The sequence below is a fragment of the Eublepharis macularius genome, chromosome 16 (genome assembly GCF_028583425.1).
Source record: "Eublepharis macularius isolate TG4126 chromosome 16, MPM_Emac_v1.0, whole genome shotgun sequence".
Lineage (NCBI taxonomy): Eukaryota > Metazoa > Chordata > Lepidosauria > Squamata > Eublepharidae > Eublepharis > Eublepharis macularius.
The window spans coordinates 16,676,325-16,699,761 of NC_072805.1; the positions used below are offsets into that span (position 1 = coordinate 16,676,325).

The 23,437-nt window shown below is 45.1% G+C and overlaps 1 protein-coding gene across 1 annotated transcript in view; it reads right to left on the bottom strand.

Moving 5' to 3' along the window:
• KCTD19 (potassium channel tetramerization domain containing 19) overlaps nucleotides 1-21,998 on the bottom strand; it is a 35,463-nt gene extending 13,465 nt beyond the window's left edge. The window contains exons 1-10 of the mRNA XM_055000241.1: nucleotides 21,926-21,998; nucleotides 19,880-20,071; nucleotides 18,169-18,300; nucleotides 16,361-16,574; nucleotides 14,247-14,407; nucleotides 12,821-12,924; nucleotides 8,714-8,856; nucleotides 4,019-4,102; nucleotides 2,521-2,626; nucleotides 707-1,361 (exon numbers count right to left, since the gene is read on the bottom strand). Coding sequence (XP_054856216.1) covers nucleotides 707-1,361; nucleotides 2,521-2,626; nucleotides 4,019-4,102; nucleotides 8,714-8,856; nucleotides 12,821-12,924; nucleotides 14,247-14,407; nucleotides 16,361-16,574; nucleotides 18,169-18,300; nucleotides 19,880-20,071; nucleotides 21,926-21,998 — 1,864 coding nt within the window. The remainder of the gene's footprint in view (nucleotides 1-706; nucleotides 1,362-2,520; nucleotides 2,627-4,018; nucleotides 4,103-8,713; nucleotides 8,857-12,820; nucleotides 12,925-14,246; nucleotides 14,408-16,360; nucleotides 16,575-18,168; nucleotides 18,301-19,879; nucleotides 20,072-21,925) is intronic.
• Nucleotides 21,999-23,437: the final 1,439 nt, after the last annotated feature.

The window sequence follows — 23,437 nt, forward strand, 5'->3', positions numbered from 1 at the left end:
ACTGAGCAACTGGGGTAGAGCAATGCAGCTAGACTTCTCCCAGTGAGTGGCTGACTGGGGAGGGAATGAAAATGGGCTGGGGCAGAGGAGATAAAGGTAAGATGGCTGGTGCATTGGAAGGAGAGAAGAGGCAGGAAAAGGGAAGAGGCTACGGGAGAGGGAAGGGAAAGAGGAAATAGTGAGAGGGGAATAAATAAATGATAACTGGTATACACTGCTCTTCTAGACAGATAAGTGCCCCACTCAGAGCGCTGAACAAGGTTAGTGTTATGATTATCCCCACAATACAGCTGGGAAGCTGAGGCTGAGAGGCGTGGCTTACCCAAGGTCACCTGATGAGCTCATGACAGTAGTGGGATTCAAACCAGCAGAGTGCAGATTTGCAACCCAACCACTTAACCACTGTGCTACAGCAGCATTCCGAGATACTCCCTGCGAGTTGTTGCAGATTCCCCACTGTGTGTCTATGTCTAAAGCTGTTTTTTAATGGTTTTGATTGTTCACCACCTGGGGGCCTGTCAGATGGAAAAGCAGCATAAAAACAACATAAATAAATAAATAAATACTAGATTGAGTTTCCTCTGCAAGGTCCCAGCCCCCCTGCTTTTGGGGGAAGAAAAGAAGGAGGGCAATTCCTTATTACATAGTCTGATATTATCATCAGGTAGTCAGGTACGACCAGCACATCTGGACCACTCACTCTCACCTTTGTCTCTCTCTGTCTGGCTACTTAGTTTCTTGACCGGGGTGTTTTCACCCTTTGGAAGAATCTTTTCTGGAATGCTTGGTCCGGCAGCCCTGACCAGCCATCCCTCCGTGGCTGAGGAGCCAGGCAAGCACTGGCCAGAGGTTGTCAAGTGCTGTTGACTTCTTGCTGCAGCTTGGAGAACAAGACCCTTGCCAGGGAGTTCAGGGGCAGTAACTCCCATAGGACTGGCTGGGGGCAGTTTGCAGGAAGCTGTCCTTTCAGGATCTTTGCAGGGAGGAACTCCGTTAGCCCTGACACCATTGGAAGGAGGCACCTGCGGGGCTTTGTAGCATTGTGGATTTGCCATATCCCAGCCCTGCACCAAGGAAATGAGCCTCTGGATAGGAGTGTCTCTACATTCAGATTTTTTTGGTAAATCGCCTTTTGCCCCTTTTTTCCTTGGGGGGCTTGCTGGTTGTGTGTAATCACAGGAATTTCCCCACACCTCTGTGGACTGATGGTATGCTTCCCAGGTGTTTTTTCGTTTTGCTCCCTTGATTGGAGAAATATGTGTGTATCTGTCCTTCTGGCCACTGTCTTCTGCGTCTTGAGCTCCTCGGATTATGCTCCAGTTATTAGCACACTGGTTCACATTCAAGGCAATATAAGAGTGCTGCAAAAGGGGGGGAAAGAGATGAAATTTTTAAAAGCTAATTACAGATGCACGTACTCATTCTAATTACACTGCTGGTTTTATCAATCAGAGTTCCCCCAAGGAATACTGGGAACTGTAGGGGTTTTAAGTAGATGAGATTTTTGTAATGGAGAGCTCCTCACAGAACTGACGACTTTTGGAAATCTTCTGGGGGAAAGCTATGAGTTAAGTAGTTGAGATTTTCAAGGCAGACCTGTGGTAAGCCAATAAACCCTGAAGGAGTTAGCCATGTTAGTCTGTAGTAACAAAATAGTAAAGAGTCCAGTAGCACCTTTAAGACTAACCAACTTTATTGTAGCATAAGCTTGTATTGTAGCATAAGAGAGAACCACAGCTCTCTTCATCTTGCATCTGACGAAGAGAACATAAGCTTTCGAGAACCACAGCTCTCTTTGTTTTGCATCTGACGAAGAGAGCTGTGGTTCTCGAAAGCTTATGCTATAATAACGTTGGTTAGTCTTAAATGTGCTACTGGGCTCTTTACTAATAAACCCCAAGGAGATGTGCTCTGCATTCCCAGCTGGCAGAATGGCATCCTGTTAAGAAAATTCTAGCGTCACGCCCATTTTTGTGCTTCCACCCTTCCAAACTCCAGGCTTTAACACATTCCAAGTCTCCCTTTTTCCTGGTCAAACATTCAGAAGTGCTCAAAATAGTTGAAGAATCAAGAGATCCTTTTTACAATCAGCAGTATCAAGGAAAGAAGTTTCTTCTGGACTGGTCCATTTCAGGCTGTAGGTAGGCAGATGGCATTGTTGAATACTTCCTTGTTAAAGAAACACTTTGCAGCTAGAAAGCTAGCATGCTAGCAGACCGGCTGCCATCAGCACCAGGAATTTTTTCTCCGAGAGATTATTTAAAAATGTGACCTATATATCAGCCTCATCACTTGCAGCCTGAAGTGCGTCCATCCAGGGAAAGTTTTGCCATTCAATTCTCCTGAATGTACAAATTCAGCCTCAAAACTAGGCATTATGAACATTTTCTTTGTTTGGAGGGTGTAAACCTGTACCCCTACTGAGGGAGGAGGATAGTATGGGCAGGGCCCACAGGAATGATATCTGGACATGGGTCTTTTCCTACACCCACAGGGCTACTGAAAGGGAAGTACTTGTACATCTTGAGGGTCTTCGACAGATCCTTTCTCCTTCTCTGACACCGCAGGTTCAGGATTCCTCAATGGGAAAGCTTCGCTGCAAACTTCTCGTTGTCTTACCCATATTCTGCAAAGCAATACATTTCATGTATTCAGCAATATGCAACAGGGCATTATGTGCTGTCATTCCTCTGAGTACTGTCTGCACCATGAAAAAAGATCAGGGCTACTATTTTCCTGTTAATGAGTTAAGACAGACGAGGTGGGTGGTGGCTGTCCCGGGGCCAGCAAAAGCAGCAGTAAGTACTGGGCCCTTTTCTACTTCAGCGGTGCCATTGTGGGGACCCTGCTTTAGACATACATGGTTTGGCCTGGGCCAAGCCAGCCAGAAACTGCTGCTTTTGCCAGTTCTCTGTTTCCCATCTTCTGCTATTCCTCTGCCTGTTCCTGAGCAGCCTCCTTAATGAGTCAGAGACAAGCCACAGATGAATCTCCCTGGGGATAGAATTTCAAAGTTTTGGTGCCACAACCGAGAAGGTCCTTTCTCTGGTTTCCACCTACCTGAGAGCCAAACTACAAGTGACGCCTGACACAGGTTGGACACTTGTCAGCTTCCCTCAAGTTTTGACGGGAAATGAAGGCGCCCTGGTCTTACAGCTTGGCTCTCCATTTAATTAAAGTTTACAGGACCCCCCCCCCACACACACACACAGCCAGCAGAGGGGAAGGGGGGCACCTGGTGAGAGCCCAACGCCTGCACTCCCCTCCTGACCGCATGTTCTCCCTCCCATAGACTGCCGCTCTATAAACTTCAATGAAATGGAGAGCCAAGCGGCAAGACCAAGACGCCTACATTTCCCATCAAAACTTGAGGGAAGCTGACAAGTGTGTGTCAGGTGTCACTTGTAGCCTGGCTCTCAGTCAGCAACCTTTTATTGGCATTCAATAAAACAGTTATACATCGAGCAGGGCAAACCCCCAAAAGCAGCAAAATCAGGTGACAGAATTAACCATGTACTCCCTAATCTACATAACGATTGAGAAATACAATGTAACCGTATGTGTAGTGTGGGGACAATGATCGGATAGTAAGAAAGAAACGAACCCTCTGTCAGATTGATCCTGATGATTGATCAGCAGAGGGCTAATCAAGGAGTCCTGCACGTGAACATAAAAGTCGCAATAAAATAAGACACGAGTTACAGATTCGGGTTGCATCCTTCCGCAAGGACATAGTCTGTTGGGGTAGAGTGTATTTGTAAATCTCCCAAACAGAATTTCAGAGGGTAAAACGTTAAAATGTGCGAGCATAAAAGCTCGGCGTAGGCGGGGGAAAGACAGCAATGAGAAATAAGCGGCAGGGCTTTTATACTTAGGAATGATTCCAGACTCCAGCGGGGAGGTCCTTAATGAGTGCTTTCCCATCCGTCACCCTATGCATTGGTGTTTGAGGTGTGTTTTTATGTTTAAAAAATGAGAAGAAATTGTGTGTGTGTGGGGGGGGGGGTGTCTTCTTTACCTGTATGTGTCACTTTGGGAAAGGGCGTCCCCGAGAGAAGGGATCTGGTATTCTACCACTTCCTGGCATAGAAGAGGCCATTCTCTGTCAGTTTGAAATAAAATACAAAACATCGTTATTTAGATAAATTACATACAGGCTCTCTGTTAAACTGTCTAAAAATAGTGTGTTCAATTTCTTGGCTCGAAATGTTGTTCTGAGTGCCATTTCTTGGCCAGGGAATCCTTCAAGAGCTAGGGGTCTAGGAAGCTCCTGTAGCATGCGAGTGAGAAAGGGCCTTGCAGGGGCTATGGGCAGCTGGACCCGAATTCAACCTGGAATCCAGGGAAGGTTTGTACTAGAAGAACAGCACACATGGCACGGACGGGCGGCCAACCAACCTCGGAGTGTTTCTGCCAGGCATGACCAATCCAGAGGCTTCATACTGTTTCTGCACCTAATGAGGCTTGAACACACATAGGCCAGAGCCCATGGATGTGCCTTGGTTGAGTCTCTGATAGAGTTGCCAACCTCCAGGTGGGGCCTGGAGATCTCCCAGAATTACACCTGATCTCCAGACAAGAGATCAGTCCCACTGGAGAAGGTGGAGTCTGTGACATTATATATCTCTGAAATCCCTCCCTTCCCCAAACCCTATCTTTGCCATCTCCTTCCCCAAAATGTCCAGGAATTTCACAACCTGGAGCTGGCAATCTTAGTGTCTGATGGAGAGAGGTTTGTTTCTTTTAAGATTGCTCTCTTGCACCTGGTTTTCCTTTGACAACTAATATCACATTCTACAGCAGAACTAATTCTCTCTTTCCTGAGGTTTTGCAGAAAGGAAACAGTAGTCTTTGATTGAGCTTATATTTTCAGACCAGCCATTCTAATGTATCCATCCTGCCTATGGGTAGGATCCAACCAGCTGTTTCATTCAATGTGATCCAATTCTCTTCCTTACAGAGACCCCATCTCATATGGATTTTGTATATACATGTCCCAAGATGTTCAGCACAGCCTTTCTGGTGGTCAGACAAAATCACCCCCTTCTTTTTCACCAGTAGAAAAGCTACTTGACTCCAACCCTCTTTCTGTGAATTTTATCATCCACAATCGTTCTTTCTTACATTTAACCATGCATTCTCCTTCAAACAGCCATTACTTCATCTTCATTCAACGTGCATTTTATAATAATACTAGCTTGATGCCCGCACTTTGCTACGGTATTTAACTACTTTAAATCCCATTATAATACTTATGGGTATGTAACATTTTTGGTTTGTGGGGTTTTTTTAGTTGGTTTTGTAGTATAATAGCATAGTATCCATGCTTCACAAAAGTGTTTGAATAAAACGGAGCATGTTGATGCCTAAAACTGATGAAGTGAATTTCGAAATGTAACATTTATTGAAGAGAATTTTAAAAGGAAAAGAACATCGTGCAATAAACAAAGTGAAAAATATGTACAACCTTTTTTTTCTACTGAAGGACCTCTTTGTCAACCTCCTTGGTGGTTTCCCCCCACTTTGGAGCCCCCACTTTGAGGAAAAGCTTGTGGGCTGGGAAGCCAGGAGGGTTGAGCATGTTGAGGAACTCCACAGGGTAGTGGACCACATCATCCATTTGCACCACTGAGTCCACAGATCTGTACTCCATTTCTGTCCCTTCAAGGGAGTTAAGTTGTGTTTCATTAATGATGGCAGCCTTGTCATTCTTGGGGGTCAGAATGGCATGCTTGCACAGCCTGTCCATGGACTTTTCCGTGATGATATCAGGGTATATCGTGGCTGTTAGGTCTGCTAGGGTCATCACTACTGTGCCCAGGCCTGCAGGGATGGTCACCTTTCCCTTGGACGTGAGACTTGTTGGTACTTGGCCACTGCTGCTCAGTGCACTGCAGGAGTATGATGTGCATATTTCTTTGCTGCATCTCTAAGTGGCTTCCTCCTTTTAGCATTGGTATATTTTGCACAACGTCTTCCAGGAGGCTTCTTGGGGGCAGTAAGAGGTGATGGCTGCAAGAGGTGCGAGGTGGAGTTGGACTGAGGGAGGGGTGGTGTGGTGGGCCCTTCGGCAGGTTCATGTGAGAGGTTCGCATTGAAATGACCCCTAGAAAGGTCATGCACCATCTCCCCATGAACATTTAAAAACTCAGCTGCCATACTGACTTTTATATAAAATCCCTTTTCAGGAGTCTTGTATTGTCTTTCTTCAACTGTCTGCAGTTTCCTTGACCTAATTTTTACCTCAGAACACAGAGTTCCACAGCTGACCTATCAGCCTGCCAGCCACACAGAAAAGCCAGACCCCACAAGGAGATTGGCAACCCTAGAAGGGAGGTGTATTTTTACCTCAGGACATGTTCAATGACTGGGAGTCATTGAATGTGTCCTGACTCCTGAGTACTGCATGTGTCCTGCATACTGTTTAGAATGTTGGGATGATGACCATCAAGGCTGCATATGCAAATGACCTCAGGGCAAAGTGGCTGAGTTGGCAGTTGGCGGGGGGGGGGGATGAGCAGCCTCCCAGCAGCCCCCCCCCCTTAGTGAAGCATGTTGATGCCTAAAACTGATGAAGTGAATTTCAAAATGTAAGATTTATTGAAGAGATTTTTAAAAGGAAAAGATTGTAGTGCAATAAGTAAAGTGAAAAATACGTACAACCTTTTTTTTCTACTGAAGGACCTCTTTGTAGACGTCATTGGTGATTTCCCCCACAGGATCACTAGGCTGGTGGGTGAGCTCACTCTGGAGCAGACCACATAGAACTGCCCATGTGCAAAGCAGTCCTCCCTCCAGTCAATTCCTGGCACCTTCAGTATCTGCCCCTGGGACTTGTTGATCGTCATAGCAAAGCAGGCCTTGAGGGGGACTGCAAAGAGGTTATCTGATGGTATGAATGGTATGCATGGTATGAACACCAACACCCACCCACCCCCAGCACTGCTGATGAACAATGTGGCCTCAATGATGTTCCTGTGGAGGGCTTTCACTTGTAGTCTGGTGCCATTGCAGAGTTTGGGTGAGCTGCAGTTCTGGACCAGCATCACTGGAGCCCCCACTTTGAGGAGAAGCTTCGGGGCTGGGAAGCCAGGAGGGTTGAGCATGTTGAGGAACTCCACAGGGTAGTGGACCACATCATCCATTTGCACCACTGAGTCCACAGATCTGTACTCCATTTCTGCCTCTTCAAAGGAGTTAAGTTGTGTTTCATTAATGATGGCAGCCTTATCCCTTCTTAGTGAGCCCCTACATCACAAAAGGAACATCCTGCCCAAATTTCACATTTCTAGGTCCAGGGGTTTGGGCTGGGCATTGATGAGTCAGTCAGGAGGACACTTGTCTTTATATATCTAGATGTTAGAGGGGCTAAAAAGAAATCGCTCCCCCTTCAAATTGCACTAATTCTCAAGTTTATCCTGCTTAGTATATCGGGGGAAACCCTGTGGTTTCCAAACTGCCTGGCCATGAAAAAGTTCATGTAGAATCAAATGGGCTATTTATGGTCTCATAGAAGGAACAGCATGATGGAGTACATGAATGAGAGAGAAAGGACAAATCATGTTGCCACATTTGAAGACCACCTACCAAATAATAGTACAATTCTATGACATTCCCTATTTAGCTGGACAAGAATTACTTCTCCAGTATTGCCAACAATTTTAATCTCTGTGAGATTAAATCCACTACTATTTGAAATCTGCTACATGAAGGAGGCGTAGCATCAGGCTAGGATTGAGGAGACTCAGGTTCACATCTCCACTCGGCCGTGGAAGCTCACTGGGTGACCATGGGCCAATCTCTCTCTCTTAGCCTAACCTACCTCACAGAGTTGGGTGTGTGAGGAAAACATGGAAAGGAGAATGTTGGAAGCTGTTTTGGATCCCCGCTGAGCAGAAAAGCAGAGCACAGTATAAATATCTAAGTAAATAAATAATGTGACTTGTAAATAACATTTTCTGCTACATCAAGCAAAGATTAATATTCAGAAAATACATTTGGCTAATCTTTCACGGTCTCTTTCACTGCTGTGTGTCTTTTTAATTGTGTCTCCATGTGTCTGTTGCCCATTTGGGAACCACATTCCAACAACCTTGAAGGAACTAAAGAGGCAATGTATGCTCTGCAAGGTGGGGTTGAGAACCCTGCTTTTGATGTTCTTGGGTGTTGAATGCAAAGTGAGAGGTGTTGTGCTGGGAGAATTAGATTTGGCAGACCCAGCGAATGCCTGACTTCATCACCTAGGTGATCATGATAGCTTCATCTAGAATGTTTCTGGTGATGGCAGGGGAAAATTGCATTGATCCTAGCTGCAGGCGCTGTACTTGCTGCAGTAATTCGATTTATATACCACCCTTTAGGACAACTTAATGCCCACTCAGAGCGGTTTACAAAGTATGTTATTATTATCCCAACAAAACACCCTGTGAGGTAGGTGGGGCTGAGAGAGCTCTGAGAGAGCTGTGACTGACCCAAGGTCTCCCAGCTGGCTTCAAGTGGAGGAGTGGGGAATCAAACCTGGTTCTCCAGATTAGAGTCCCGTGCTCTTAACCTCTACACCAAACAGTAAGTGATCCCACAACATCCAGCAGTGTTTTGTAATCTTGTTCTGTAATCTTAGTCTGTGCATTTATGGAAGGATCGCCTGATATTAATGTGGGGCAAAGCTCTGTCAACATTACAGAGAGTAAGCCAGGGGATTGTTTCCACTCACTTAAATTCCGAGGGCAAGAAGAGTTTGCCAAGCCTAAGGAAGTTGAGGATGTGTCGAAATATTTGTCCATCTCCGTGGATGAAGAGACTATGACCGTAAACAATCCAGTATACTTTATTGTGATTTGACAGCAGCTCCGGAAACTGGTGGGAAACAAAAGAAAGACCCTCAGGAAGAAACAGAAGCAGAAACTGTTTGAAAGTGGAGCCCTTTCAAACCTTCCCCCCAACTCCCCCCCCCCCATGAATCAGTTCTTCAGCACATCAAGCACCAATCCATATGCAAAAGAACCTCCTCAGGATACAGTGAAGTCTCCAGCCATTAGCATTCCACACCCTGGGAAACTCTTACAGGATGACTCAGCCCAACCCCACCTTCCTGAGTAGATATAAATTACCTGCCAACATCTTTTCCACACTGTGACACCGAGAGATCCCTGTCTTTTGGTGCTACACCTCTGAAGATGCCAGCCACAGCTGCTGGCGAAACGTCAGGAACTACAATGCCAAGACCACGGCAATACAGCCCGGAAAACCCACAACAACCATAATCAGTTCTTTTCTTAGACTAGTGAAATTAATGGTAGCTGAGGGGTTAAAGCATTTTGATAGGGAACTGGTCGATCTGAACAGTGGACCACAGCGCCACAGTCACTTTGCAGAGGCTGCAACGTTGTTTATGTCCACAGTTGTACCCTGTTTATGTTATTCTCATAATGTGTGTGAGTAGTGATTTGCCATATTGGCTTAAGGTAGAAGAGTGTATATTTTTTAAAATAAAACTAATTTAATAATTAAAAAAACAGAATAGGTGACATATTTGCATTAGGCCAAGTTCTCCTCTTTTACCTCACGAAAGGGGAAAAGACCTAACATATCTCTAAAATGTCTATAAAAAAGGACCCCCTCAGACTCCTTCCAGCCTTAGGGAATTTCATCGAAGGGTTTCTTGAAGGCCAAAATACACAATGCCATTTGTTCACTAGATGACTGTATATTGCCTGAAACCGACTTGTTTCTCCTACAGGTACATGTCAGCTGCAGAAATGGCATTTTAAAAATCAGAGTCTTTTTCAGCTTGAGCTTCTCCTGCCTGCCCCTCCTGCACTTTTCAGACACTGGCTTCACACACACGCCCCTCCCTGGAGTTAGTGTTTGGAATACTCCATGTGCTGCTATCAGTTGTAAATAACTGGTGGGAGATGGGGGCTATTTCAGTGTCAGAAAACAGGGGTCGGAGGCAGGGCCCCCCTCCTTTTCCCACAAGCAATTTTCAAGCTGAAAATTCCTGCTGCTGACCTCTGACTGCAGTTGGGTTCAGGAAACCCAGAGGTTTTCCACGTGGTTTTTCTCCATCAGTTCTGGCCCAATGCTGCTCATATTTATCCCATGAGTTCTGAATGAATGTTTTTGCCTTCAGTTTTACTTCGGGTTTTTGATTTCCCTCCTGGTTTTTTCCCCCCTGGTTCTTAGGGACCACTTTAACTCCAATGTTAAGCTGATTTTTTCCTCATGCATAATGTTTCATTTTTGTCTCACCCATTCCCACTCACCTCCAACCTACTTTTTGTTGACTGGACGTTCATCATTGTAGAACCATTCCTCCCCACATCTTTCCCCCTTTCCTGGTTTTGTTTTGATTTTTTTAACAGTCAATTTCATATTCATAGATCAACTTAAGGTAGTAATTAGAGATGGGCATGAACAGAAAAAAAAAACCTGAACATGATGTTCGTTGTTCGTTGTTCGTTGCCATCCACGAACAGGGAGTCACGAACAACCACGAATGTGGCCCTGTTCACAAACATGTTTGTGGTTGGCTGTTTGTGGGGGCCAGCAGGCTCTCCTCCAGCCATCATCCAAGTTTGGTCAAGATCCCTAGCGCACCACTCCCAGAAACCTGACCGGAGCAGGCACCAGGAAAGGTACCAATAATAAATAATAGCTTGGCCCCAGAGCCTGACAGCAGCCCTGGAACTTGAAGGGGTAGATCTCTATCCCATCACACACAAAGTAAATTCAAGCTCCAATGCACTCTCTTTATCAAAATGCAAACAGCAACTGTCTCTCCCTCTCCACTGTCTGCAAAGTCAGAGCTGGGAGCTCCCCTCCCCCCTGTTCTTTGCTCCCTTGCTGTAACAAATTTGAAGCTCCACACTTGAAAGGAAGACTTGCCTATCAAGCTAAATTGGGCTTAGATTGGGGTTTCCAGGGCAACAGCAGGAGTTCAGACAGAGTTCAGACAATCCCTGCCTAAGTTGCCAAGGGAATTGATTGCAGGTGCCAGACTGTCTGGCTTGACGAACAGCAAGACAAACAGCAACAAACGAGGCTTGCAACAACCACCTGTTCGTTTAGAATGGGGCCTCACAAACAGCTTGTTCGCAAACAGCAGATTGGGCTGTTCGTGGCTTTTTTTTGTTTCTATTGCTGTTCGTGCCCATCTCTAGTTGTAATAAAAGGTGCAGCAGGTTCTCTGAATTCCCATCTTTCATTTTTTAAAAAGTAAGTTCCTTGCATTGCAGAGATATGCCTTTTCCCTTATATCTCCACAAGGGAAGGGGCTAGAGAATTACTTTTTTGTTAACCAAAACTGGGAATTCAGAGAACCTGCTGCACCTTTTTTTACAATACTAGCAACAAAGTCCGTTGTGGGAAAAAATACATTGGGCTCTAGAAAGGGGAGGGTGGGCAGGTGGGAATTGCCTCCTCCTCCGTGACTGATCCTGGCTGGGGGAAGGAGGCATTGCCTCCTGCTCCATGCCTGATCCCAGCCAGGTGAAGGCAGGGGGTGGGCATTAGCACCTGCTCCTTGTCTGATACTGGCCATGTGAAGGGGTGGTGGGCATTGCTGCCTGCTCTGCACCTGATCCCAGCCAGGTGAGGGGGGCAGGCATTGCCACCTGCTCCGCTCCTGATCCCAGCTGGGTGAAGGCGGGGGCTGGCATTGCCACCTGCTCCCTCCTGCTCCTGGCCTGGGCTTCCTGCCGTGGTGCACTATCTGGAGGGACAGGCTGCCTCGCCTGGACTTCCCTCTGTGGCAGCGCTCTCTGGTGGCGCACCAGGGTAGGAAGTGAGTCATCTGGAACACGCTTACTCTTTTATATTACAATATTAAATTAATCTATCAATATGAAATTTACGATTTTGAAAAAAAAAATTGCAAAAGCCCTGGTGGCCTGGTGAGTAGGGTGGTGACCACTTCTGCTGCCCGAAAAAGCAGCACAATTTGTAAAGCACACAGCCACTGCTGCTCTGAGCTCTGTCCCAACAGAGGTCAGTTTGCCTCACCAGTGCTGGCCTCCACCGCCTGGCTCTGGATCAGTCAGGGCAGGGCTCTCCAGTTTGGATGGGGGAAAATTAGGTATGGGTGGTGGAGCTGCTCCCTTTTTAGGCATTCCCATGCAATCTTTTTTCAAAATTCAGCCCTTACTGTATATCAATGTATCAATCTATCAATATAAGCATGCACAAAAATAAAAATGTGTGTGTGCTGTGACATCACTGATGATGCGACCAATGATGACAGTGCCCTCACTGAATGATGACAATGCCTTCAGTGCCCTCACTGAAAACCCTGATTATTTAAGGCACATGAAGAATGGACTTCACAACTGTAAAAATGCAAAGGGAGGGCAGGCATGTGGAAGAACTGCACCCAAATTAGTTCTAATGCTTAGGGATCGACTGCTAAGAAAATCAAGAATGAATCGAGTGTGTTTTTTTTTAAAAAAAACCTCAATTGGCAACCTTTTGCCTGTCCTTCAAGGACAGATATCCGTTGATTAATTTAATCACTAAAGGCTGTAAGGAAATCTGTTAGGAAGACCAATGGCCTGATCTAAGAAAAGGCAGTTTCAAATATTCATCAGAATGCACAGTAGGACAGGGATATTCGATTATCTCCCATGTTTTAAAAAACTCCACCCTGCAAATTGAAAAGAAGCATGTCAGACTAGAGCGCTGTTCCATAGTATGCTAGTTTTCAACACACCCAGGGTTTCTGATATGGGAAATTATGTTTTTCTAAATGAGTGGATTGGCCATCAAATTCATGTGCACAAGGCAAGCTACCAAAAGATTCTGTTAACTTACTGACGAATTGTACCTTCAATAACGTTTGCAAGTATGTTGCATACCAGTGGCTTCCTACATACACTTTGACAATGTGATGGAGTGAAAAGACCGCAATTTCTGCTGTCCAGTCTGCACCTAAAAGACACATTCCATATTGTACAGAACAGAATATGACACATATTGAAGATCTGGAAACACAGAGGTATGAGTTCATGGACTGCAGGGGGGGGCATGGTCAACAACTTGATCCAGGGAACTCCTTGCTGCTGGGATGTCTTGCATAATGTTTTAGCTCATGAAAGGAATAACACAGAAGCTACAGAACTGCCTCTCCCCCACCTGTCCCATGGCCTTTTCCTTATCACTCTTACAGCTGAGGTTCTGATAGTCACCAATGGTCAATAAAACCATAAGGATTCCATGTAATACAGGGCCTAAGTGCATGTATGTCTTTGTGTTACATGCTGCCCCCACATACTGAAGAATTTAATCTTTTTGGACCACTACTATAAATGCTCAATAAAGCAACATTTGCAACACCAGGCTAAAATCCAGCCCATGCTGAAGTTTAATGTATGGTGGCAACAAATTCAACAAAAATGTTGCAAGTTTATACAATATGAATCCACAATAATCTGTGTAAATGGATTCTTGGCAGGCTCATGCGCATGTGTTTTTGTGCAAAGCTAACAAAACAGAATGCTGCATGTTCTTAACGGCAGCTTTTAAGGACTGGAGATACTTTGCTTTTTTGGTGCTCTTTAGTAAGATCCAAAGTGGATGTTTCAGGTCTCCTTCACAGCTAGATGTGCAAGGTCACCGGGAGTTTGTGCATCTGACTATAGGGGATAGCAAGCTCCACCATATATTATGGTGAAATACAGAAGTTTAAGGAATGTCTTTTCTCTTCTCTTTAAATGGCCAAAGCAACTTTTTAAAAAACCAAGTTGTTGCGAGAGCGAGAGCGAGAGCTTGCGTGGTGGCATATTCTTGCAAATATTTTAAAGTGTAAAATCAACCACTTTAAGTTAAAAGTTTGTACTATGCATCCCAGGGGAGTTTAGTAGCTGCTGTTTAATCAATTGCAAGAATACTTAAGAAGAAGCATATATCTCCCTGTAGTCCCACAAGCACTTTCCATTTTCTTGTGGAATTCTGCAGCAAGTGACTATAAGGCTACAACTATAGTATTCTGACCATAACATCTTATTTTTTTAAAAAAAAATTGTGACCATAATCTTTTATTCTCTAGAATTCCTTGCACAGTCACCTGAAACTTTTATACTAATGAGACACCAAAAGGGAAAAATAGTAATGATTTTGTAATAGGCACTGATTCCAACTGACAGGTATTTATTCAGCCCTTTTGCTGTAGGTGGCAGTCATCTTTCATTATTGTTCATGACTCATCATTGCACCAACCTTGTTCCATTAAAGAATCAGAGCAACCGGCTTACCTCTTCCTGTGGCGTCTGTCGGTGTCTTTTGTTTTAGATATGTTTTCAAAGCATCCTTCATGGGCTGAAAAGTGAGGTCCATTTGATCCAAATAGGCACAGAGTTCAGGAAGCTCAGATATACTTCGTGTCAGGGGGAGCCTAGAGGTGCCTAACCAATTCCTTTGCATACAAAGAGAAAAGAACTTACAGGAAACGAATGTATAATTTTAGAAATGTATTGTGCATTCCTTCTGAAAGACCTGTTCCTGCTGTCTGAGCTGTATAGGGCCTGTTTCTAAGAAGAGCTCTACTGGATCGGACCAGTAGTCCAGAATCTTGTTTCACTCTGTGGCCAGCCAGTTACTCTGGAGGGCCAACAGGCCAAGGCCTTCTCCGGATGTTGCCTCCTGGCACCAGTATTCAAAGGTTTACTGCCTCTGAATGCGGCGGTTCCTTTTAGTCATTGTGGTTAGTATCAGGGGTCATTTCGTAGAAAAAGAGCTGGAGGAACTCATTAGCATAACTCATTAGCATGCGCCACGCCCCTTGACATCACCGGAAGTGTGTCATTGGCATAGCTGATTTGCATATGCCACACCCCCTGACATCACCTATCCTGGGTGTTTTGGACCCAATCTTGGCCATTCAGGGCCAAAATTGGGCCCAAAATGGCAAAAAGGGGTTGAAAATGGCCAAATGGTCAGGATCTGGCCTCTGCTGAGTGGGAGAGTGATCCACCACCCATCAGAGGCCCGATCCGGGCCGTTTTGGCCCCAATCCAGGCTTAAACAGACCCAAAATGGCTGAGAGTGAGGTGGGCGGGGCCATCTGACATGTGACCTCTTTGGGGAACTGCTGGAACTGCGTTCCTGCGTGTTCCCCCTCGAAATGAGCCCTGGTTAGTATCCACTGATGAACCTCCTCCAAGAATCTCTAATTCCTTCTTAAAGCTTTCTAATGTGGCCATCAGGAGAGGGGAGAGAGGAGGGATGGAAAGGAGGGGAGAGGGAGTGGCTGGATAGATAAGAGTGGCCAATCATAAAAAGGGGGGCTGGCAGGGGTGGGAGAGGGGGTAGGAGAAGAAGATAAAACACTAAAAGCCAGACTAGAGATTATGCACAGGGGAAAGCAAGGACTGGAAAATGCTCTTTTTAAAAAGGGGGGGGAATGGTCCCGGAAAACCCAGGGAGAAACAGCATGAAAGTCAGATTGGGGACTAATGGCACAAAAAAGGGCACAGAGGGCTGCAAATAAATTGATGCAGTTGGGGAAATGAAATGATGAAATTAACTGTTGAAGAATGGGCTTCAGTCACTTTTCTGTTCTTTTTCTTATCTTCAGTGTTCTAATGCCAGGATGTGTTAAAGGATTTGGGGGGCTAAAAACTAGTTGGGGAAGTTTCCAAGTCAAAGCTCTGCATAGGCATAGAGCTCATCAGTATACTCCACAGAGACCACAAAGAACTAGAAGATAAGCCGCTCCACCTGCAAAGCAACTGCCAACAGCCCACAATGGGGCAACGACCAGCAACCTTACCAAAGTTCCCAAGTCTTGCCTTGCCAACCCATGACTTGGCAAGAGCCAGATCTGACCGTGATAGGAGCTTGGACAATGTAGTAAAACAGATCTGTTTCTAAACTCTTCATTTTCTGAAAAGGGGACTGCCAAGGGAGGCTGCGTCTGCTTCGATTCCAACACTGTGTTTACTTCATGCTTGACTAGGTTCTTCAGTGAAATATAACAAGGATTACATGATGTGGTTCTGCTCATTACAAGCTCCCTGGAAAGGCCCTTTTCTTGGTAGTAAGATGTCTTTGTCCTTATGAAATGTTATGTCTTATCAAGAGAAGAAGAGCTTTTCCATCTCAGAGGGATGAGGATGGACTAATGCTACATATCAAGCTGCAACTGGCTTTCAAGGCAACTAAAGAGCAGAGGTGGTTTGCTATGGCTTTCCTCTGCAGAGCAACCTCAGTCTTCCTTCATGGTCTCCCATCCTAGTACTGCCCGGGGCCAACCCTGCTTAGCTCCCAAGCTCTGAGGAGTTCAGGCTATACCGTGCCACTTTCCCTTCCACCCAGAGAGTACTCTTCCTTAAAATCAATGCAACCTCATTTGCAAATAAAGACATACATGACATGTTGAAAAAGAACTCCATTTCCTGATATGTAGAGCTTGTTCCCATCCAGGGTTCCCTCCAGGTGAAGCTGCCCCAAAGCCGAATCAGGATATTTTACTAAGAGACCGAGCACCATTGGGTACAAGGGGAGGCTGGCTGCTTCCTGCTGCTTTCGTATGGTGCTTTTCACAAAGCCCTGTAGACCAGACGTTCCTGCTGCGGAGGTCTCTGGAACACAAAACCACAGATGCATCATCAACAACAAACAATTAAGAATTCCGGTCACACGCTACACTGTCTCCATTAGCTTCTAATCCAGCAAAAGATCCCAATGCCCCAAATTACTCAGTTTTTAAAAGCCATTCCCTGGAAATTCAAGGCCCCTAACTTAAGACCAAATGCCTCTAAGACCAAAGTTTAAAACTCAGCTTTAAAGATGATACCATATAATTTGCAAAATTATAAAATTTTCAAAGAGCCTGATGATACTATTTTAAATGTAATTCTTCAATGACACTTCTTGCAGATATTTCATAAATGGTTTTGCACATTCATTTTGCAATGTATCTTATTTTCTGTTAGGCCTAAGGGCCAAAGTATACATTTTTGATGAGTTGGGTCTGGATTCTCCCGAATGGATTCCAAAATGATGGTGTGTGTGTGTTTGTGGGGGGGGGGGTCTGCAATCCTCTGTGCTGTTTTTCTCCCTCCATGCTGTCACCCAATCAGGCTCCTGGGGACTTTAAAAATGCCTTTCCCTGCCACTGCAGTGTGACTTAGGAGAAAGTGAGTTCCTAGAAAATGGAGCTGGAGAAAAGAGATGAAAAGCCCTGGCTGCACTTCCTATTGGAGAAACAGCATGGGAGGGAAACTGGAAGATCTTTCCTCTCACAGTGCTCTCTCTTGAGGCCAAATGAACAAGCACTTTTAAAGGTGAGTCCTCTCGGTATATGAGTCTCTCTACATATTACTAAGTACCTAAGGATGCTCAAGTGAACATCATTTCATGTGTCCCCCCTCCAATTTTCCATGCACTCGCTCGTACAGTCACACTTCCATTTGCTCCCCGTGAATACATTCACGTGTTTCATATCAGTTCCTCCTCAAGTGCTAAAAGAATCCAAGTTTCCTTCACATCCATTCATTCCAGTGCAGATCTTGACACTTTCTCACACCTTAGAGAAATGCAAATTGGCAATTCAAAGGAGCCTACAGTACTTGTTCTCGCAGCAAAAACAGAGCTGAATTGGCACTTTGTCCTCTAGAATCACTTGCAGATGCAGCCACACAAAGGGAGCTCCGGTGAAAGCAGCATTCATGTGCATTGAGCAAGAACAGCCTGCGCATGAATTGAGGGCTAGACATTCGATCCTGCACTTGAGCATCTCTAGATACTTAGTAACGTTTAGAGATACTCTTAGTCTGACTGTGAATCGGATCGAATATCTTTACGAATCGGACTGTGAATCAAGTCATGGATGCCTGACATATGCATCCATGACCCAGCATATGTCAGGGCTTTTTTTCAGCTGGAACGCGGTTCAGCTTGAACCTCTTGAAAATGGTCACATGGCTGGTGGCCCCGCCGCGATCTCCAGACAGAAGGGAGGCACGGAGGGCAATCTAAACTCCCCTCTGTCTGGAGATCAGGAGGCGGGGCCACCAGCCATGTGACCATTTTCTCTGAGGGCAACCCACTGAGTTCCACCACCTCTTTTCCCAGAAAAAAAGCCCGGGTCAGGCATATCATGTAGCTTGGCCCAAATAGACCCCTTTTTACTTGGAAAGGTGGTTTAGACTGAAAATGCAAAAAACACCGCACCAGGCTGACTCCTATAGATCTTCACTGCTTCTGTAAGCTCAGGGATTCCCAGTGCGTCAGCTTCAGCTTCCAGAACATCCATGCTGGAGAAGTTGTCAGGCAAAAAAATCTTTCCTGAGCGTAGAAAATTAGCTATTTTTTTTTAAAGAGAGAGAGAGAGAGAGAAACCATAATGAAGCAAGATATTGTGGCTCCTGACATTTTATTTCATGATACCATGTTGGTCTCAGATAGCTTTGTTGAAAATAACAACACATCGATTCCTAGACACTCACTTGCAACAGAAGAGCTACGTGGCACAGTTGAAAATCTTCTGGAAAGGCATGAGCTGCAATCCATAAAGCACTGAAAATGCTGCCATAGAAATTATGAATAACCCTAATCCAAGGCAGGTATGTCCTTTTCTGGCGCCACATAGTACAATCAGCAAACAGTAACAGAAGAAAGGGCAGATGAACTGTGTTTGTTTCTAATGATCTTTCCCAAACCTGAGAGTTTAAGTCTGGGACAGGGTTGGGGGAGAGGGATCCTGCATTCTTATACAACTGCGTCTCAAGAAGTTAAGTGGAAACTCATTGAAGTTCCTTTCCATGGAAAGTTAATGTGTTCATTAAATAGGACTGCTTGTTATGTTGTCACTGTATTTCAATGCATATACTAATCACGTAGAACTTCTCTTTAAACGAGTCCCCATATTATCCACTTCTCATCTGGCATGACATAAAGGTTCTCTCAAATCAAAAGGAGTAGGGTATCTTGGATTTTTTGTGGCAGTGGTATAATGGCTTTCTTGCCCGTTACCCCATTCTGTGGGATGTTTGTTTTGTCCTCGATTTGTTCTTCCTAAAGATCAAACTCACACACACAACACACTCTGTACCAGGGAAGGGTCTTTCTGCCTTTTATGCCTCTAACGTTATATTTTTAAAGTCTGAAGTATACATTTGCAAACATGGCTACTTCAGGTAAATCAGACATATTGAGATCTAAAGGATCATATTGCCCAAGCTTAATTTCTGCTTTGGCATTCTTGGTCCTTACTCTGCCAACTGCATGCCATAGCTTTGCAGTAGCTCCCATTGGCTATGCTTCATGCTTCCCGGGACCCAGCTGACAGCCCTCTGCTCACTCCAGCCTGCTCTTCATACTTAGACCTAACATTCCACTGCAGGACTCGATAGCATCTCCTCTTTGAACTGCCTCAGGGGGTTTACCCTCTAGCCTGAATGCAACATGCATTATGCTGCTCTTGAATTGACTTTTGAATTAAAAGCTGAAAGCTACATAAATTCAATCCATGTCCCAGTGTAGCACCTACAGACCTCACATTACCAGATGCTGGGAACCAACAGCCGGAGACAGACCTATCTGCATTATGTCTTGGTGCAACCTTCCCTGGAGCATCTGGTTATCTGTTGTCAAAAGGGGTTTGTGGCACTAGATGGACCCTTGGTCTGGCCTAGCAAGGCTGTTCTCGCATGCTAAACCAGACCTGCTCCAACATATCCCACGGACACCCGAGTGCCTGAGACTTTAACAGTTCAAAGCTTGCCTCTGCAGGCTAATGATGGATAGTTACCAGATGCTGGGAACCAACAGCCAGAGTTACTATGATTTTAAAGAAGTGAGAAAAAAATGGATATAACAGGTCTTCTTTCACTGCATTCTGCACTCTTCAACATCCCATGGGCTTTCCCAAGGAAATGTTTACCTATAAAGCGGAACTCACTGCCTTCACATTCTATCAGGACGGAATTGTCAGATAGCCACAATAAATTGTCATCATTCACCAGGGAAGGGTATTTTTCAACCAAGCCAAGTGGCAGAAAGCAGTAATGCACTTCCTCTTCAGTATCTAGTAATGGAGTGTCCATTAATCCAAGAGGAGCTTTCTCATGTAAGCCTAACAGGAAGAAAAAGGAAGAGTTAGTGGGATACCTGCTCTAGCCAATGGATGACTAAAAACCTGAGTTACACATTTGGGGGTCATCTATGGCAACAGTTTACTGTGGGGTAGGGTTAAACTGAAGAAGATCTGGGGGTATATGCCCCCATTTCATCTTACCATTCATTTCCGTACATATTTAGTTATACAGTGCCTTTCCACAAAACACATAAGATTACGTACCATTCTTCTAAAATCAAGCTAGCAACAGCATAGGAAAACAATTACAAAGCAATTAAGAAAGCAATTATAAGAAGGAAATACAGGCAATCAGCAATAGACATCTCAGCGGTTCAGCGAATGCATGCTGATTCTGCACCAAAGCAAAACTACACGTAGGAAGTTTCGGGTAGGTAGCTGTTGCCCCCAAGGAGAGTGTGTCAGCCCCAACAACTTCCTCGTATTATGCAAAGTATCCATCCTGGTTCCTGCTGTTTTTGACCTTACGCCTGCTCTGCCTTGTGGCCTTTGGACCGAGTGGCTGCCATAGCAACTAGATTTGTAGCCCGTCTCTGACCTCTTCACTATCAACTCTTGGTTTGATGCTGGACCCTTCCATCCTGCCCCACTCTGTCCTCCACAACTGCCTGATGCATAGGTAGTGCAAAGCTGAGCACGACAGTGGCTCCAGCATTCTCAACCCCAGGACAATTGCTATCAACTGGACCGTGCTAGCTGTTTTATGGGTTGCTGTGGGCAAAACCAGCCTGTCCTTGGGCCCTGTTACTTCTGCCTTGCTCCTCCAGTACCTAAGGAGAGGGACAAAGCCAAATGAACTTGATTTATTAGCACTGTAGAGTTTGGTTGTTGTGGATTTTCTGGGCTGCATTGCCGTGGTCTTAGCATTGTAGTTCCTGATGTTTTGCCAGCAGCTGTGACTGGCATCTTCAGAGGTGTAGCACCAAGAGACAGAGATCTCTCAGTGTCACAGTGTGGAAAAGATGTTGGCCGGTAATTTATATCTACTAAGGAAGGTGGGGTTGGGCTGAATCATCCTGTAAGAGTTTCCCCCTGTGTGGAATGCTAATGGAGGGAGGCTTCACTGTATCCTGAGGAGGTTCTTTTGCATATGGATTGGGGCTTGATATGCAAAAGAACCTCCTCAGGATACAGTGAAGCCTCCCTCCATTAGCATTCCACTCTTACAGCTGCTGGCGAAACTTCAGGAACTACAATGCCAAGACCACAGCTATACAGCCCGGAAAATCCACAACAACCATCGTTCTCTGGCCGTGAAAGCCTTCAACAATACACTGTAGAGTTTGTTGTGCAATAATGATTAGGGACTGGTAAAGTGTCAGGACTGCTAATTTCTTTCCAGGGGACTTTTTAAAAGGCTATGTAAGAGAGCGGCAGAACTATACCAATCTCAAACATATAGCAATTACGCTGATATATTGCAGGTGAATGAAAACATTTAAATAGGTCTCAAGTAAAGAGCAGGGCAAGTGCAAAGGAATTACACTGCTATTGCTGCAAGGGAAAATTTACCAGCAGGTAGTTTGCAATGCATTAAGACTATTAAATAGGCAAAATGTTTTACAGCTTTACCCTGTGAGATTTGTGCTCATAGCCATAGCTGACATATGTATAGGTGGGAACTGAGACTTAAGAAAGGTAAATTGCCCTGATCTGCTCAAAAATCTGCTAATTGCCTGAGGCTGGATTGGAACTCAACCACAGTCACTGGATCAGATGGGTTGAATGGAGTCAGCGGCAGTTTTCCAAAGTTACTGGATGTTTTCGCTAATGATAGAAACGTGGCTTGCCATTGTGATCCAAAGCATAGATAGTAGCTTACAATACTTTTACCAGTAAATGCTGGACTTTTAAGAGGAAATTCGGATGGCTTGCTGATACATTTCCGTGTTCTCCAATAATTCATAGATGCTCTTTCAGCGATTGGTATATCAGCGGGTCGGATGCGCAAGTTATGTTTCCCTTCCTTCAGATTGTCTAAAGTCTGCTAGGACATACAAACTTTTCTTTAGCAATGCCTGATGCTCTTAATAGAAAGTTGAAAAATTAGGGTTAGGAAAAAACCAGGAAATGGAGGGAACTGTTCTGGGGGAGATGAGAAGGGACCACACGACCCCATAGGAATGCCATGGCTATGTCAGAACTGCACTTCGGTGTCCCGTTTCACCTGTGTCTTCACCTAATTTACTCCATGCCTGGATGGCTTTCTCAGCCATATCTAGTCTTTGTTCCTGAGAGGATGAGCCAAAGTAGGACCTACGTGCAGGAATAAAGTTGTCTCTTTAATGGGTATGAAGAAAACATGAGACATCTTACACAAGGATGCTCAAGTGTAGGGAGATGTAATGTTTGTGGAGAAATGTAGTTTAAAAAGACAGGGCCAAAGGTTCTGTCAATTTCACCTCCTGCAGAGATCACTCCTCAGAGGGTTTGTTAATTTCTCTTCACCTCCCTGAAGGCTCTATCAATTCTCCCCTGCGTTCCTGCGTGTTCCCCCTTGAAATGATCCCTGGGCTTGGGAAAGATCAGAGAAAAGCTGAGGAACCCCCCAGGAGGTGCAAGAATATACCACAATGCTTTGGGGTAATGGAGAAAGAACCTACTTCCCCAAAACATAATTATCTGTGTGGAAATGGCCAGAGGCTTGCTCAACACGTGAAGCTTTGTCACGGCATGGACTTCACTGAGATAAGCTTTGTAAATTTGACTCTGTCAAGCTGGGACTGAATAGGGACTATGAATGGTTATCTCATTATCACAGGTAACTGATTTCTTTTACAGAGGCGGGGTCGGGGAGAGTCCAGTGGCACCTGGCGTGGGCTTTCGGGGACCACGGTTCTCTTTGTCAGATGCATCTGGCGGGGAGAGCTGTGGTTCTCGAAGGCTTGTGCTGCAGTGGAATTGTATGGTCTTGGTGGTGCTGCTGGACTCTTTTTGATTTTGCTACTACAGACTAACACGGCAAACTCCTTTGAATCTTTACACAAGCAAACTGATCCCCACACCAAAAGGAGCTGCCTGCATCTCCATATCAAAGGAGTTGTTTACATCCCTCCTCTCCTCCTCCCCTCCCCTCTCCTCCTCTATATTTGACCAGTTTCTTTCTGCCCTCCATGCATCTGACGAAGAGAACTGTGGTTCTCGAAAGCTTATGCTACAATAAAATTGGTTAGTCTTAAAGGTGCTGTTGGACTCTTTTTGATTTTGCTACTACAGACTAACACGGCTCACTCCTCTGGATCTTGCAGATCATATTTGCAGCTGAAGACAGCTAAAAGTTGACCCTTCTATCTGGGAAAGTGTGTTAGTGGTCTTGGCCTAGCTGCTCCCTGGGGCTCTTAAGCC